This window comes from Podarcis bocagei, assembly GCF_964188305.1.
Source record: "Podarcis bocagei genome assembly, chromosome: 1".
Taxonomy (NCBI): domain Eukaryota; kingdom Metazoa; phylum Chordata; class Lepidosauria; order Squamata; family Lacertidae; genus Podarcis; species Podarcis bocagei.
The window spans coordinates 38,613,840-38,633,052 of record NC_138125.1 but is presented as its reverse complement, the minus strand read 5'-3'; the positions used below and the strand labels follow the sequence as shown (position 1 = coordinate 38,633,052).

Below are 19,213 nucleotides of genomic sequence, written 5' to 3'. Positions count from 1 at the left end.
TGGGTTGGTAAAGCTCCCTTCCCCTTTGATACTATTGTCCATGATGTTTGCTGGCACAGAATATAACTATTCTATTATGGGAATATAAAACCCAGGCATATGACCTATCTGCTCTAGCACTATTCAGTATGCACAGCAGACAGAGAACAAAAAATATTCCAGAATGTTGAGTCATTATATTAGTAAAGCTGGGTATTAATTTTTTGAAAGCTCACTAGGTGCAAAGCGTGGTTAGGGCTCTGTCTTCCAGAATGACTTCATTTCAGTCTGGAGTCAAATTACAGTATTCCGTTCGAGTAAATATGCCATTCAATGAGGACAACCCAGGCATTGGAACAGGGCAGTGCATCAGCTATGGAGCTCCTAGATAAGTATTTAGTGGATCTCATGGAATTTAGTGTGGCTCTGAGGAGATTGTTGTGCCAGCACAAGCATTTTAACTTGCCTGACAGAATGAACTCTCCTTTCCTCCTACCCCACACTGCTCTGGGGTTTCTCTTGACCCATCAGATGTGTGGGAGGTACGCAGGGGGAGGAGAGGGAAAAGCCCCACAATGCTAGAAGGAGTTCTTGTGCTGGCTTCTGCCAGCAGATCATGTGAGTTGGATCCAGCCCAATGTGTTTGAAGGGACCTTCTATGCCACCTAGTCCAGCCACCTGCTTGATGCAGAACATCTGCTGGCTGTCAAATGTCTACTTGAAGACTTCTGGTGCAGGAGTGCCTACCACCCCTCTAGGAAACTGGATCCATGGTCAAACTGCTTACTTTCTGAAAGAAGCTTCCTTCATAGTAAACAAACAGAATTTCATTCAGCTGTTCTAAACTGAATATACTTTAAACATATGCTACAGTTAGCTAGCTTGCTAGTCGTCAAGGAAATGAATAACTGAATAATTAGAAATGGGAATTTGTCAACATTTTTATTAAAGTTCGATTAGTTTTAAAATGAGAAAATAAAATAAACAGAAACCCTTATTCCCAGAGCTTTCTCTCCATCTTGCATAAAATGCACTGTGGCTATGATGAAAAGAGGAAATTGCTTCTCTGTTTAATTCAGAAAACCATGGGATTATACTGTATCACAAAAATACATGCCATTACATCTCATTATTGATCAATATTGCACTTTATGCACCCAATCCTGTGGTTTGGTCATGATAGGTTTGATATCCACATCTGCTTCTACTTAGAATAGCATCCCAACTCATCTTAATTAAGGAATATGAACTGCAAATCACATCCATACCCAGAATAATGAGATAAGGCATGTCATTGAGTTAATTGGGGTCACAACTTTGAACATAACAGTGTGCTTCAGTGAATCCTATGACCATGTGGGACGTTAAAATGATGCAGTTGCTACCTTGCAACCATTTCAGCTTTAAGTTCAAACAAACCTAACCTGGTCCTGGTCCTGGAATGGCGGCAATATACTTCCTCTCCCCTCCCTACCTGGCCACACCTTTTCACATATGAAGGAGGCACACGTAACTTATCCCCCAAACCCCATGGCCCAGATATGTGAGCCATGCTAGCCCTGATAGAGTTCCTCTCCTGCCCCAAGTCACAAAGCTCTAGGAATTCACAGGAATCTCCTACTTATATCTGCCTAACAACTAACTCAGCTGTTTAACCAGCTGTTTAACCAGCATCCCATAGTGAACAGTGTAGAATGCAAGGGATCTTTCTCTCAGTGTCAATTTGGTCAGCTGGCAGCAATAACAGCAACCCCTCCTTTGTCCTTACAACTGTGACATTGGAGAAGGTGGGGGGCTACATGAGCAGGGGAAAGGGTAGCAATGTGGGCATAAATAACCCAGTAGGCTTCACCCCATGCCAACATCCACTAACACTAGAATGGATTTGCCATCATATTCTGCCTGTCTCTGGGGTCTTCCTAATCATTACATAGCCCCTACTCTATCGCTGCTGCATTGAGTGGCTTGAGCAAAATTGTGTGGTTGTGCTGTTGTTTTCAGAATCCTGTTGATTAGGACTTTCTTGGTGTCATATATCAAAAATTAAAAATGGACATTTGAAATGTAGATATGAGAAAATGCAGATTCAGAATCCCTATTTGAACAATATATTTATAAGAAGTAATTGACCATTATAACCTATGGCAGTGTATCTTGTAATCAACCATTTGTACTGCACTAAACATCAACTCTTCTTTCTCTGGAATTAGAGCCCATGATTTGAAAGTAAGATTGAAACTGAACAGCTTCTTCAGTATCCTGCAAACTCAGAGTAATGGTTTTAACATGGAAATTCTGAGATCACCTTATTTAATTATGCTGACTTTTCCAAACTTACAATTACAAGAGACTTTCGTTGAACCCATTAGACTTGTTCATCCTCTACCCTCCCTCATTTCTGATTTACCAGGTGAACATGATAAGACACTGACATTTTGTCATATCCATTAAACTTTGTTTACTGATGAAGACAATGACTCTGTCTATCAAAGAAAAAAAGAGCTAGATGAAAATGGGCACAAAGTTAACAGGATATGTGATGTGAATACTAGATATATAGATATTATGAATGATAGAACGGGGACTTCTACATGCAATCCAGATGCTGAGAATCAATTTTTTATTTCATTTTCAAACTAAGATTGACATGGTGATAGAGACAGACTGAACCAGAATCCCATTTAAAAGCTCCTTTGGGTGATACCATAGATCTTTCATTTGCAAAACAACCATTTGGTTATGAAACAGTTTGAAATTGCCTTCTCTGTTGAAATGGCTCAAAGTTGCACACTGCTCATATCAGTCTCTGAAACCAAGGTGAGACACACAGAAACTTTCCAGTGCACACATCTTTTTAAATGACGATTTATTATTCCAGACCATATCTGACCCACTAAAGAATCTTGCTTCATTTTCTGCCAGGTTGCTTAAGTTTGCTTTTCAGCTGCTGCTTCAACTCTCAGCCAAAACTGCTTCAGATTGAAATGAAGTTACACTGTTATCAAGGATCACCAAGTTCAGGTATGTCACTTTGCGTGTTACCTTCGGCTTAGCAGAAAACAACAGATATGGGAAAGAGCTCTGGGGAAAGTATGCCCTGCAAATGCACCAATAACGCTTCGTTCCCTGCAGGGCTAGCCCTAATCATTAGGCAGAGTGAGGCAACTGCCTCAAGTAGCAGATGTTGGAGGGCAGGAGCACACACAAACATACTGCATTGTTCCTGCTGAACCTCCTGGCCATTGTCTTATGTAGGAAATCAGAGCTTTGTGTGCCAGAGGCTTGTCAAACACTCAAAAAAGCAGCCTGATTACCTCAGGGGCAGTGGAAGATGCTGTCCCATTGGCAGTGATGAAGTGAGGTTCAACTGCCAGTTGAACATGGAATAGGCAGAGAGCACCATCTTGTCCTTTGCCTCAGACAGCAAAATGTCTTGAACTGGCCCTGATGCCTGCATGGATAGAGGCGGGTGAGGGAAGATTGTGAGAGGGGACTGAAAAAGCAGAGAAATCTTCGGGATCCAGCCATTTGAATAAAGCAAATCTAGTGGTATTCACAGAGAATATTCAGTTCCTCTTTAACCAGAACACAATACAGCTTCTTTAATTTATTCACATGCAATTCTTTTAAAGTGTGAGAAGGTACTTTTTCATCGAGGACAAGAGTCAACAGTGTTTGATGGTGGTGTATGGAACAGCGAAAGAGAAGGGACAGTAGATTACTATGTCTGCCCTTCATTGGGAGGACTTAAACTATGTTTTCCCAATCCTCCAATGTTAGAGCTACCAGATGCCCTCTTCATAGAGGAATGTTTCTTCTTTCAGAACATGATATCTCATTAGGAAGTAATGAGCATCCATTATTCAGAGCTCTATAGATATACACAAAACTGCCTTGACAGCTATTGGAATTTTGATTTGCAGTGCTGTGGCTCTGAGTCTTTACACTTGTCTTATTTCTACAGTAGAATCGTATGCTAAAATATACACTTCACAACTGCCTCAGAGTTTCAACCAGTGCTCTGAACCTCTAACACATGACCAGAAACCTCTCAGGCTGCCATTTTAAATAGTGCCCTTTATCTGCTGTACATCCCACCCCATGCGCTCAGTATCCTCGCATAAAAGCTCCGCAAATCTGAGAGGAAATTGGAGGCCACGAGTCTCGGCGGCAGCACAGAGATCTGTACAGAATACAAATGTATCACATCTCTTCTCAGGATGTTCTCGTTCGTGGTGCTCCCAGCTAGAAAAAACAGCTTTCTTTATTGTACATAAAAAGTTATGCTGAGGAGAACAACGAATGCTGGGATAGCCACACAGACTCAGCCCTGACAGGAATGCTTATGAAAGTTCTCACTGGAAAAAAACAAAACTCTGTTTCTCATAAACAGCTGCTCGGTGCCTCATAATGTATTCTGGGCACAGCATTCCTTCTTGGCCCATCAACCTCCTGCACCTGCTCCCCTCAGTTTACTTCACCTGAACAGATCGTGACATGAGTAACAAAGCAGCGTGTTCAGGAGCCCTGCAGTCAGCTCAGCGCTGCTCTCTCACAATCCACATCTGCACCCTTATAAATCCTGGCCCTCAGTCAGAAAATACACAATATCTGTGTGGCTTCTTGTTTATCAGTTACCCTTCTGACTGCTGTCTTTACCGAAAAGTGCCATGCAACTGTTTAGCATATGAAGCAATATTTCCAGACACCATAGCAAACCAGGTTACTGCTGTAAATATTCTGCATGCCTTAAAAAAGTGGCATATTGTTGGATGCAAGATAGTTCCTCAGAAATGCTAATATTTATAATTTAGGAGTCATAGGAGATTCTGAATGGGGCTGCCCATCAGATGCAACGGCTTGGGACACAATGTTATGGCATACAAATAAAGCGATGAATTATGATGAGGACCCTAACCTTTCCAAATGCCCTACAAAGAAAATTCACGATAGCATCTGGTGGCACCTTGATCATTGTGCTCGGTAATGCTGCTATAAAGAGTGTCACAGGTTTCACGGTTTCAGCTACAAATAACTATTCTGCAGTGTCCAAGAAGTAGAGTGATTGAAAGAAGGAAGATAGATAGATAGAAAAACACCAGGCTAGCCTATAAACTATGGCCATGAGGATGATAGGAGGAGAAGGGAATGAACATTCTGGGATCAAATGTAAACTATCTTGTTATGAGTTGGAGGAGTGGTAGGCTATATGCCTAAATTGCTTCTAATTCTTGGATCCAACCAGGATCGAATTGCTGGAATAGCTGAACAAGTTTAATGGTAATGGTCTAAGTATGAGCCATTAAAGTAACAAGGGGAGTGGCTCTGTGCCAGAGGGCAAGTGGGTGCCCACTCCCCAATCTTCAACTGTCTGTTACAAAGACAAAGGCCAGAGTTGAGAGTTGAGGGGTGTTTAAAGGAGATGCTAGAAGCAGGCAGAAGCCAGAGAGAGAGAGATATGCTTGACTTCTGCTTGAATCCAAGGCTGCAGCTAAGGGAGAAGCAAGACCCTCTTGGGTTCTTGATGCTGTGAGCCCCTCCATCAGGATGCATGTATGTGTAAAGAAACCATATATCATAAAGACACCACAGTCTCTGCTGTCCCCTATTCCAAGGAAACCAAATCCTGTGTAAGCTCCTGGAACCCACAGTATCTCACACCACTCAGAGACAGAATCAGGCCAAAGACCAGCCAAAAGAGGGAAAGTCTTCAAAGGAGAGTGGAAGAACAACAAAGACAGGACTAAGCAGATCTCCCAGGGCAGGCAATTCCATAATTTGAGTGCCACAACAGAGAAGGTCCCTTATTCCTTATCATGGGACATGCTGAAAATCTTATTAATAAGATTCTGTAGACCCAAAGGATTCTATGAGATGAAAATGGGGGTATTCAAACGCTGTGTCCCACCGGTGTAAGGATTTCTGCTTTTGCAATGGGACTGCCCCCATCTTCCCTGCACCCTATACAAATCTGCTCCAGAAATTTGGAGATGGGGAAGGAGTGTGCAGAGGGGTGAGAGGACAAGAACATTCCACAGTGCAAACAGAAATATTTTCCTGGTGGAATGAATATTCATGTTGGATTCTACCAATGATCTCCTTGTTCCAATGTATCCTTATTCCATACAGGGGTTAAAAAATCATTATCAGCACTTTGATTCTAGTGGAAGCAGCCAAGGCACCAGTGTTGTTTGTATAAAAATCATGTGCTTTTAAAAAATGGGTCCAAAGAAAAATTTTCTGCTGCATTTTGAACCAGCTGAAACTTATTAATTCCTGCAAACAGACATTTCCTCCAAGGACCTAAAGCCAGAATACATGCTTCTGTCCTTCCCCAATTTTGCCCCCACAGCAACTTTGTGTGCCTAAGAAAGGATTGCTGGTCCAAGGTCACCTAGTGAGCATTGTGGCTGAGATGAGATCTGAATTGGGGTCTTCCCAGTTGTTGTCCAGCAGTCTAACCATTACACCATACTGGCTCCAAACAATCTTTGGTGCATTATTGTAATCCATTATTGATACTGCCTTTTACTGTTGCTACTAGATCCATTGCAAAGTTAGACATGCCTGAGAGTCAGTGAAACAAATAGTATATCATGAAACTCTTAAATCCAATTTACTTCAAAGCAAACCCAACTTTTTCTTCTGGATTGTGTCCATCCTGCAGTTCATCCAACTTCTCTGGAAAGTAGCTGTACTAGAGAGCACTTTGGGCAGAAAACAAATGGCATTCACATATTAGGACTGCAGAGTTTTGGATCCTGGACAAATACCCACATTTAAGAGATTCACAATCTGCTCAGGATAAATTATTCTTTGGGATGCAGTTCAGAAAATCCCTAATGAAAATTTGTTGTGTGACATTCATGAAATGATTACTCTGTACCTTTCGATTTCATAAGGGTAGATATTTGTCATTTACACAAGCTTATTCATGTGTCTCTCGTTCCTTTTTTTTTTTTTTAATCGGCCACTGACTAATGTTTCTGTACTTCTGGAAGACATTTTTTCTTAGTGAAATAACTTTTTAAAGAGCATTTATTCATTTCAAAAAAATGAAATGTCTCATCTTGTAATGTGGGAGGGGAAATACCTTTAACGGTAAACTTACTTGCATGGCAATGCAAAGCAAAGCAGCCATCATATTATGTGCCTTAAACTGTGCAGTGATTGAAAACATAGAAACTGGCTTAATAAAAGAGAAATGACATTTGACTCTTCAGAATCTTATCCTTTTCCTTTAAAAGCAGGAATGGAGAAGGAGTCTCCATGCACCTTGCCCTCAACTCATGCAATGTGATGCAGATTGATCCCAAAGGAACAGAGCAAGCAAATGGGCAGCAACATTAGTAATGAGGAGCTGGGGCTACTCAAGGAAGGGCTTTTTCCCCCACAAGCAACAAACTGGAGTCAATACTGTCAGTATCTATTGAAACTGCTTCATCTGTGAGTTTAGCCTTTAATTTGCTATTATTTATTAAATTTGTTAGTTGCTTTTTCTTGCCCAAGGAATTATTCACCTTATCAGGGAGCCTGCTTTTTTTCCAGCCCCCCACATCATGCACCCACCCCCCGCTCATGTTGCATCCCAGCAAAACATTCACACTTACAGCATTTGTATGCTCAAGTACAGAGAAAGGCCTTGATAGGGCAAGGTGGTATCTTCAGGAGGGACTTGAAGGAAAAGAAGATGCACATGAACAGGGAGAAGACACTTGGGAAAGCACAGTAGAAGAAACAGGGACAGACAGTGGAAGCGCTATTCTTGTTGAGTATTTTTGATGCACAGTGAATATGTGTTCATAAGGAATCTGGTTCAGAATGTGTTACGTTTAATACATTGCAGCCAACTGTTCATCATCTTTTTGGTGTCACCTTAGCACAATTTGTAACAATTCATGCATATAGGAGTGGTGTGAATTCCAGCTTGTACATTTTTAAAAACACTGGCTGCTTCGCATTGGCTGGGTTAGATTTCCAGCGTTGTGTTGGGAAGAGACATCATCCAATAGGTGAGGCTGCCCTCAAGAGTGCTGACAGGATGGCATGAGGCTTTGTAGGGGCACTGATCTGGCAGTGAGCATTTTGAATCAATCCAATTCAGGGAAGGATAAATCACCATGAATCAATCCAATTCACCTCAACATTCAGTCCAGAGCTGTTGTGCACCTAGTAAATAGCCCCCCCTACACAATAATTCACACATGGAGGGAACAAATTAATGTAGGTCCCACTAGATTTCATTCCCAGTGATTCTTTATCCTTCACCGCAACATGCTAACAAAACCTTTGGCTGCAATCCAGTGTCCCATTGCATATTCCCAAGATTCAGTCAGTTGTATTTAATTCTGCATTAACCGAGCACAGAACCACAGGCTTACAAATTAGTGCAAAATGACAGACTGGGTGGAAAGTACTGATTACGTTAAATAGCACTAAACAAGCAACCAATAGATATTATATACTTCATTTTATCGAATTGTTGTTTTTTTCTTAAGAGACCAAAACCTGAGCAAAGCCAAAGACTTTTCAGTCGCTTCCATCTTCAACCACTTTTCTTCCACACAAATTAAAGGACACAGAATTCTCTGCTGATTTCCAGATTACTTTATTTTGTAATTTGGGAAGACTCTGAGAAACAGGCTGTAGAAGCAGAGGCAGCTGGTTGAAACAGGTGTTGCAGAAAATTATAATCCTGCTTTGATTAATCCTGTTGGGTTGTGGGTTTCTTTCCCTTTTTTTAAACAACCGCCCTCCGGTTATGCATGACAAGTATCCAAATAATCAAATGTATAGGCTTCATAGTGACAATCCAAGCTATTGTCAGGAGAAACATCAGGAATGATTGAAGTATGTGAGCCAACTAATTTGCTGTTGATGGAGACAGGCTTTTCTAATGTCCTCTTAAATGCAAGCAGACTTTTTCACGGGGGTGCATGTGTATGTGAAATAAGTGTGTTTTTAGCACAACGGTCAGAAAGAAATATGCATTGCATTATCATGCATTTTAGCTTGCTGCTAGTAACCATACAAGCTTCTGCACATTAATTTTGAGATTACATTAATAAGAAGTATGTTCAAATTAGTAAATAAGTTATCCGAAACTGTTCCAAGCCAGCCTAATCAAAACCGTTCCATTCTATGATGCAATTAGTGGAGTGGAGCGGGGGGCATTGCTCTTGAAAAGATCCAGGAATGTCATTGCAGGGAGAGCTGTAAATGTTAAACTATACGGGCGAATACTTTTAAAGTGACTATCTTGTTTGAGTGCTTCATTTGGAAGGACTGGCTGCTCGAAATGTTATGAAGAGAACTGACCTTCCCAAAGTGATAGGCAGCAGCTTTACAAAAGAAAATGAAAACCTTTCTTATATGCCCCTTAAATAATGTGCAGCGATGACTCAGCTATCAGCTAATTAGCATGATCAAATAATGATACTAGCAGTGTCACTCTTAGGGCTGTGCATGTCTGGGCCCTCATAACCCACTCACTCCCAAGCAACTGGGAAAGACAAGCAGATGGCTGTGGGTGGGGGTGGAAGTGACCAACAGACGCAGCATTAGCACCTGCCATGAGCACACTATGGCTGACACTAGTTGCTGCAACCTCTATCTATCATCTGTCTATCTATCATCTATCTATCTATCTATCATCTATCTATCTATCTATCTATCTATCTATCTATCTATCTATTATCTATCTATCTATCTATCTATCTATCTATCTATCTATCTATCATCTATCTATCTATCTATCTATCTATCTATCTATCTATCTATCTATCATCTATCTATATCTATCTATCTATCTATCTATCTATCTATCTATCTATCTATCTATCTATCATCTATCTATCTATCATCTATCATCTATTAAAGGAGCAGCTTGGCATTCTCTGCGGTCAGTGAAATTCAATCCACTTCTATATTCATTTACCCAGAATGCCTCTAGGTCAACAATTGATTTACCAAAACTTATATGCTGCTTGATTGTAAGAAAGCTTCTGAGTGGCTCACACAGATATACACTCAAATTCTTGATTAAAAGACAGTTTGAAACAGGTATTTAAAAATATTCAAAGGATAATCAAAATCGACTGTACCTATATACAAGTTACACATGTAACTTCTATGTGTCTGGATGGGCTTGCATAAACAAAAATATTTTATGCAGCTGCCGAAAACCATTTAATAACCCTTCTGTTGGGGTTATTAAGCCTCTTGCAAGATCATGATGTAATGTTACAGGCAGTGCTTTTTTTCTTTAAAAAAATGTTTAGGTACTCACATTTTCTTATTCATATTGAAATATTGCCCCTCAATGGGGCCAAACTTAGATTCACAAAAAATTTAGGGGTTTGTGTACCCCTGCATCCCCTCAGAAAAAAAGCACTTGTTACGGGATTTGGTTCAGATACACATGTAGCTGGTGCAATTCTCATGTGGTCTTTTTAAAAACTTAACTTTCCCATCAACTCTCAGTCTGTTTTATTGCACCCCAGATACAAATTAATATACCTGCATCAGTGGACTACAAGATGAATGTTGGACAAAAATCTGTTTCTGTGCTGCTAAATAGCACCCGTTCTCACCAGCTTTCCCTTTTAATTGCATTAATTTATTTCTTTAGAATTGAACAGCATATATATTTGAACACTACGTACAGCAATTATCCAGATGGGCATACGTTACAAGGTTAAGTATATCAAGGGAAATAAGCAGGCAGGTGTGTGTGTGTTGTGATCCGCTGGAAACTTTCCTCTTTTATAAACATTAAATCTGTTTTCTCCACAATCTGCACTTTGGAAGGCTTTTTTTAAAAACACCTGTTCTTTAGAATTGACCTGAAGATGCGTACACATAAGTTAAACAAGAGCATTCTGACATTTATTCAGAAAGCAAAGATTAATTTGATAAACAAAACATAACATTTTGTAAAGTTTTAGGTGTTTATAAATCCAAAGGCCAATCTCCAGCTTCAAAGTAGAATCATCCATCCATCCTCCCCACAGAATGTCAGTATCTCAATATGTCCAAGACCCTACTTCTTATTTTCCATGTCAAGCCTTCCTTTCCTTGTTCATTCTCCTGATCCATTGAAGTTGTTGCCATTCATCATCTTAAACAGGCACATAGTCTTGGCTTTACAGTGGTACCTCAGGTTACATACGCTTCAGGTTACATACGCTTCAGGTTACAGACTCCGCTAACCCAGAAATAGTGCTTCAGGTTAAGAACTTTGCTTCAGGATGAGAACAGAAATCGTGCTCCGGCGGCACGGCGGCAGCAGGAGGCCCCATTAGCTAAAGTGGTGCATCAGGTTAAGAACCGTTTCAGGTTAAGTACGGACCTCCGGAATGAATTAAGTACTTAACCTGAGGTACCACTGTATTTTTCATTGCGCTTTCACTCTTTTGCTCTTGCTCTCTCCTTTGTTCCCATATTCAGCCTGCTATCAAGTAATGCCATTTCTCTCTTTGAAACATTGCAAAAATATGTCTCCTCCTCTATGCCTACTCTGCAAAGAAAAGTGCAGTATGTCTGTGACTTGGTCCTCACTCATCTAGACAACTGAAGTCTTCTTGGGTTTTCTATGGTTCCACCAATATTAGTCTTTAGCTCTGCTGCAAAAGTCATTCACCTCTCATATTGCTCTGATCATGTGACACCCTTCCTTAAATCCTAACACTTGCTTCCTGTTCACTTCTGGATCCAGTACAAACTTCTTGCTGTTGTCTTCAAAGCCCTCTGTAACCTGCCCCTGTCTCTCTCTGCCTTCACAGCCCAGCACAACCCTGCATGTGGAGTTTGCCTCATCACCATCCACCATCAAAATATTTCCTGTTGCCTCCAAAGATTCTGCCCTTTCCATTGGAACTGCCTCACAGCACCCCTGTGTGCTGCCACCTTTTCATTTTCTCCAGATTCTTCCTCAAAACCCACCTTTTCCATTAGACCAGTGGCTCAACCTTGTCAATTCCGTGTTGCATTGCAACTAACCCTTAACTATGGCCAAGGACACAATAATTCCTATTCAGCCTTTCCTCTATTATTGTCCTCAGGGAAGGGACCTACAATCTTGTACTCTGTAAAGTGCTATGCACTAAATCGTGCTATATTATTATTTAATAATAATGATAGTATCTGTGTTTAACCTACCTACCTACCAGGTTTAATGGGTATAAAACAGGATAGTCCAAGGCAGACCATGTTCAGCCCTTTGGAGGACAGGCAGAATAAAACTGTGATATATAAATACTGCCACCCAATTCAGTCCATAACATAACATTGTGTACTTGAGATGGTATACAAACCTGAGGGCTACCATTACCTCTGGGCCCTGGGCAGGACATCTATTAGTTTTAGTTCCCCACCAGTTAAACTGAACTAATTGTAGTTCTTCTTATGTTGTGAGGGTGGACACAATGAAAGATTGTAGAGCACATTACAAATTAAAGGGAACAAATAATAATTGCAAGGTAGCTAGATGGAGAGATATAGCCTTGGTACAAGAACTTGTGCTGTGTAACATAATGAGCTGTTCAGCTCCCTGCATTCAGAGAATTATTACCAAAGAAATCTATTTTGAAATGATGACGTACTAACCACCCAGCTGAAGGGAGAAAACTTTAAATTACCCAGGGTAATTTACCTGTTATCAATTCCCAAGTATAGAAAATAATTCTGTTCTTCATTTCTAGCAGTGCACAGTTCATGCATTTAATATATGTGCAACAAAGCAGAGACCATGAAATAACAGATTCATTTCTGCTTGCTCCCATTTGCTAAGTTAAATTAAGATTTTTGTTGTTGCTGGCTATATTAGACTGAATATACAGCAAAATCATTTTTGAAAGGCAAGGGAATTCAGGAGAACCTGAACAATGTAACTTTACTGGAAAGCATAGTTAGCTGATCCTGTATATTATTTTTTATCATCCCTTCCCCCCAAGGCAATTGATTGATTGATTGAATGAATTGAGTGAGTCCAAACTAATTATCCCCAAACAAATGAATGCACAATATGGGGACCTTTTGACTCTTAACCAAAACGGACATTACTCTTCTTTGCTAATAATATGGAATAAAAAGGTATTTGGTGTGGCTCTCAAACACACCAAAAACAATATTCAGATATCACTTTCACAATTCCTAGTGGGACAGACTAAAGGTCCAGCTAGCTGAGCATCCTGTTTCACTTAATGGACAGACAGAGGTTTCTGGGAACACACAGGCAGGGCATAAAGGCAATAGCCATCTTTCACTGTTGATCCACAGCAGCTGGAATTCACTAGCAAACCATCACTCTTTAATTGACCTGCTAAACATTTTTGTTTAGACAAGCCTACCCAGATGCGTAGAATGTTGACATGTGCTTTAATCTGTTTTTAGTTTATCTCTTGTTTTATTTTTTTGAGGATGTTCTGAATAGTTGCATTTAACTGTTTTCACCAATAATTTTATTGCTTTACTCTCTTTGTAAACCACCTGGAGGTTTTTGATGATCTAGTGGTGTGTAAATTTTATGAAACAAACAAAAAGCCATGATGGGAAAACCTATGGCCCTCTAGATGTTACTGGGCACCAGTTCCCATCACCCTTGACCATTGGCTGTGCTGACCAGGGTTGATGGGAGATTAAGTCCAACAACATCTGAGTGGGAGAGCAGAAGTTCCTCATTCTTACTCATAGCCTTTTTTGTAAAAAAAAAAAAGAATTAATGATGCTTGGGCATAAAGTATGTATGAAAAACAGATGTACACACTGGCACTGCTCCAACATCTCTACACATCTTGTATATGCCCACTTCATCCCTGACCTTCCCAAACTGAGCAGGAAGGTGTTTGGCTGGACACACTTTGAAACCGCAGTCAAGTACCCTGATGATGCAGTGACCCAGAGCGAGCAGGGATGTCGGAGGACGGATGCACATTTCTACCCACATGCATTCAAAGCACTCATGAATCATAGAATCATAGAGTTGGAATAGACCACAAGGGCCATCGAGTCCAACCCCCTGCCAAGCAGGAAACACCATCAGAGCACTCCTGACATATGGTTGTCAAGCCTCTGCTTAAAGACCTCCAAAGTAGGAGACTCCACCACACTCCTTGGCAGCAAATTCCACTGTCGAACAGCTCTTACTGTCAGGAAGTTCTTCCTAATGTTTAGGTGGAATCTTCTTTCTTGTAGTTTGGATCCATTGCTCTGTGTCCGCTTCTCTGGAGCAGCAGAAAACAATCTTTCTCCCTCCTCTATATGACATCCTTTTATATATTTGAACATGGCTATCATATCACCCCTTAACCTCCTCTTCTCCAGGCTAAACATGCCCAGCTCCCTTAGCCGTTCCTCATAAGGCATCGTTTCCAGGCCTTTGACCATTTTGGTTGCCCTCCTCTGGACACGTTCCAGTTTGTCAGTGTCCTTCTTGAACTGTGGTGCCCAGAACTGGACACAGTACTCCAGGTGAGGTCTGACCAGAGCAGAATACAGTGGCACTATTACTTCCCTTGATCTAGATGCTATACTCCTATTGATGCAGCCCAGAATTGCATTGGCTTTTTTAGCTGCCGCGTCACACTGTTGGCTCATGTCAAGTTTGTGGTCAACCAAGACTCCTAGATCCTTTTCACATGTACTGCTCTCAAGCCAGGTGTCCCCCATCTTGTATTTGTGCCTCTCATTTTTTTTGCCCAAGTGCAATACTTTACATTTCTCCCTGTTAAAGTTCATCTTGTTTGTTTTGGCCCAGTTCTCTAATCTGCCAAGGTCGTTTTGAAGTGTGATCCTGTCCTCTGGGGTGTTAGCCACCCCTCCCAGTTTGGTGTCATCTGCAAATTTGATCAGGATGCCCTTGAGTCCATCATCCAAGTCATTAATAAAGATGTTGAATAAGACCGGGCCCAAGACAGAACCCTGTGGCACCCCACTAGTCACTCTTCTCCAGGATGAAGAGGAACCATTGATGAGCACCCTTTGGGTTCGGTCAGTCAGCCAGTTACAAATCCACTGAGTGGTAGCATAGTCAAGACCGCATTTTACCAGCTTCTTTACAAGAATATCATGGGGCACCTTGTCGAATGCCTTGCTGAAATCAAGGTAGGCTACATCCACTGCATTCCCTTCATCTACCAGGCTTGTAAAGTGCAAACTTGAGGGCTTGTCTAATCTCCTTTTAATCAAACTTGAGGGCTTGTCTAATCTCCTTTTAAAGCCATCTAACCAGTGACCATCACCCAATTCAGAAATGAAATATCCATTCAGTGAAGGGCGGGTGGTGGTGGGAATTGTTTGTCTATCTTAAATCTAGTGCCAGTCAATTTCATTGAATCACCCAGAGTTCTAGTGTTCTATGGGATCTCGATCTCTCTTGATCTCTTTCTCTCTTGCTCTCTCCCTCTCCTTACTCTGCACCATGCATACTTTTATAAATTTTATAAATCTCTATCTACCTCCCCACTTAGTGGTTTCTACTATACATGTGCCCAATAAAAGCAGAAGAAGCATACATGGCAACAAATAATACTAACAAGTCCCATTAGCAGAAGCCTGTGTAATAAATTCCGCTAGTACAACCGGACTTCTTCTCCATCTCCTCTCCCACACCCCCATATTGGCTCAGGGGGGGCCAGGAGAACCTTCAGAGCAGTGGATGGGAGAGAAGAGAGGATGGGTAATTCCACTTCGGCAAGCTGAAATGCTTGCGCTAATGATCAAGTGCCAAAGTGCTACATTGAATTCTTACCTATGGCTCTTTTCCCATGCCTGGAATCTAGCAGGGTCATTATGGACCTATAAGGCTGACCCAGATTGCCCCAACCTCATGCCCTCCAGCTGTTTTGGACTACAATACTCACATTCCTGACCATTTACCACGCTGGCTGGAGATGATAGGAGTTGGATTCCAAAACAGCTAGAGGGTACAAGGTTGTGAAAGTCTGGGCTGAGCAATTCAGCAGATGGGGCTGGTGTGAGAATCCCAAACTTGGCTGCTCAAGCATAAACCAGCAGTAAAAAACCATTCTAACTAACTTATCCATATTCTCCATGGTTTGCTTCCTTTTCCAGACACTGAATCCCTTTTTCAAAGTGCCACACAATGCTTTAACTTGAAAACAGATGCAAAAAAAAATATGGCGGGGCAGACATCAAAGATAGAATTCTGATTTTCTCTCTCTCTTTATACTGCTATTTTGCATGCTCAGTAATGAGATGAGCATCAGTTTAAAAATAAAATTGAACTTTTCCCAGACTATTAAAGTTCCTATTATTTCAGCCAGTGCTTTGTGAATCAAAACTTTCTTAATACCCTTTTAAAATTGATCACCCTCCAAAAAACTGCAAAGGCTCAGCTAAAAGAGATGCTATGGTCCACTGACCACATTAAATCCAAGCGTGAAGCTCTTAAATGGATTTTAAATGTATCATCCATATAATGTTTATTACAGTTCACACTAAATCCCTCTGATACTTCAATGCATTTTACTGAACAAGAATAGAGTGTGCTGTGAGTCTCCAGCTATAATTTATATATTTGATACAAAATCCTATTACAAATGGTCTTTCAAAATATGACATTCAACAAAATGATCCTCCCATAGCATGTGAAAGAACAGACTTCCATTAGCTCTCACATCCTTGATCAAGCGTTACCACCTTTATGGTGTTGTCATTTAACTTCAGAAGATCCATCAGAAAACAAAATATGTAACTTCCAAATTTCATTTGAAAACAAAACTGATATAAGCAAAGTGGGTTTTTTCATCTTCTCTCCTAATTTCCCCAGTGTCTTCACCAATGTTATTTCAGTTCACTATACCCTGTCCATCCTTTGCTCCTCTTAACTCAGAATAAAACCAAGACTGTACGTTAAAGTTTTGGGAACTACTTTCAGATCCAAAAGTTCAGTAGCACATTACATATTCAGCTTGAGGTATGGTGCAGGAAAGAAATATAACACAAGCATGTTTTTAAAAGAAGTCTGGAACTTTGAAATAATAGTACACAGAGAGAGAGAAAGAGATTGTGACACAGTCACATCAGGAAGAATTTGAATTCAGGAAATATGGCAAGCCTGAGTTTCTAATGCTTTCCAGTGAACACTTGGTCCAGCATTGTTTTAGAGTTAGATTCACCTTGTCAGTAAGAGTAGTGATAGCCACAAACTTTAGTTAGGTGAGAAGAAAAGATGAAAAGCCCTACCAGAAAAGATGAAGAAGAAGAGTTTGGATTTGATATCCCACTTTATCACTACCCTAAGGAGTCTCAAAGCGGCTAACAATCTCCTTCCTCTTCCTCTCCCACAACAAACACTCTGTGAGGTGAGTGAGGCTGAGAGACTTCAGAGAAGTGTAACTAGCAGCTGCATGTGGAGGAGCGGGGAATTGAACCCGGTTCACCAGATTACAAGTCCACCACTCTTAACCACTACGCCACACTGGCTCTCAGACCAAAGACCCATCTTGTCCAATATTCTGTACACAGCAACTGACCAGATGCCTATGAGAAGCCCACAAGCAGGACTCTCTTCCACTGGTGTTCCTCAGCAAAGTAAATAAATTGGATCCAGACTTGGACATGCTTGGAGTAGACCTGATGAAATTAATCAAGTTGGGCTTAAGTACCACTGGTTTCAATGGTCTACTCTAAATACAGTGGTGCCTCGCAAGATGAAAAGAATCCGTTCCGCGAGTCTCTTCATCTTGCGGTTTCTTCGTCTTGCGAAGCAAGCCCATTAGCGGATTAGCGGATTAGCGCTATTAGCGGCTTAGCGGCCTTAGCGGATCAGCTGATTAGCGGCTTAGCGGATCAGCTGTTAAGTGGCTTAGCGGATCAGCTGTTAAGCGGCTTAGCGGCTTGGGGAAAAGGGGGGAGGAGGAAAAAAACCCCGCAGGAACTCGCAAGACATTTTCGTCTTGCGAATCAAGCCCATAGGAAATTCGTTTTGCGAAGCACCTCCAAAACGGAAAACCCTTTCGTCTAGCGGGTTTTCCGTCTTGCGAGGCATTCGTCTTGTGGGGCACCACTATATGTCCATCTAGATCCAACTTGGCAACAGGGAATATGAATGATAGGGGAGGTCCTCATCCCATAGGCTTGGATACTGACACCTGCAAGCTGAAGGAAGCTCACAGAAGTGCATTTTCCCATCAACTCTTCCCTCATACCGCCCCAGGAAGCATCTCCAGAGGACTGAGGGACCTTCCTGAGCTGGGATGGGATGGGGCACTGGAGCTGCAGCAGAAAAGGTAATAGTAATTATACAGCAAGTGGAAGATAATCTTTATAGGGTTTCTGCTAGTGTTCAACTAGAACTCTCTCAAAGAAAGACTTGACCTCTGTTGACCCTTGTGTGTGTGAGCTGCATGCTTGTACATGCGTGCCAGCAACAATATGGAGAATTGTTCAGTCAGTAATAAATATAAAACAGGTTTGTGATTCAATGAGTAAGTACATTTTGGATTCAACTTTAACTTCTTTGTGTTGCATGCTAGAGCTGTGCAAGACTCCTTCAGTCTGACTGAGGGTCTGATCCAATTCAAGCAGTGTGAATTCAAAGCAGGACAATCCAGGGCTTACCCAGCCTAATGAAACTCTGATGAAACATTCAGCCATGAGGGGGAGAAGGAGGCCTGCAGGTCTAATTCAGTTCAGGATCCAGGATTTGGTGAGTCTGTTTCAAAGCCCTGTTGCACACTGCATCAACATAACAGTACTTTCTGATGCCACCTTCTTCCCTAGCTTGTCTTTAGCGCTAAACGGGAGACTTTCTCTTCCACCCCTGCGCTCATAAAGCTTAACATGCATTATGCATGGTAATAGCCCTCAACAAAAATGAAAAGTTTCTGAGATTCATTACAATGTAAAGGAGCTGGCTACCTAGCACACAGGGAAAAGAGGGCCTCTAAAACAGGATTTAGTCTGCTGAGGTTTGGGTTAAATAATTTGAACAGTTTGCTCAATGAGGCCGAGAACTTGTGGATGGATGTCTTGTAGCAGGGTTTGATTGACAATTTGACATTTTCACTTTATTCAGTCTCTGTTAACTGCTTGTCTTTATGCACTTTAGCCCAAATAGCACCAAAGTAAACCTCTATTATTCAGAGTGGCTCATTCCTTAATCCTCATTGATTGCAGCTCATCTCTTATCTCCCTCCAAGCCTCATGACTCATGAAGAGAAAATATCACACACACCAGCACAGGTGAGGAAGAAGACTCACTGATCTGGAA

General features: G+C 41.3%; 1 protein-coding gene across 1 annotated transcript in view; it reads left to right on the top strand.

The window, feature by feature from the left end:
- Positions 1-2,200: 2,200 nt before the first annotated feature.
- LOC308595973 (uncharacterized protein) overlaps positions 2,201-19,213 on the top strand; it is a 30,549-nt gene continuing 13,536 nt past the window's right edge. Inside the window, exons 1-2 of the mRNA XM_081210730.1 lie at positions 2,201-2,389; positions 2,902-3,000. Coding sequence (XP_081066856.1) covers positions 2,266-2,389; positions 2,902-3,000 — 223 coding nt within the window. The 5' untranslated portion in view covers positions 2,201-2,265. The remainder of the gene's footprint in view (positions 2,390-2,901; positions 3,001-19,213) is intronic.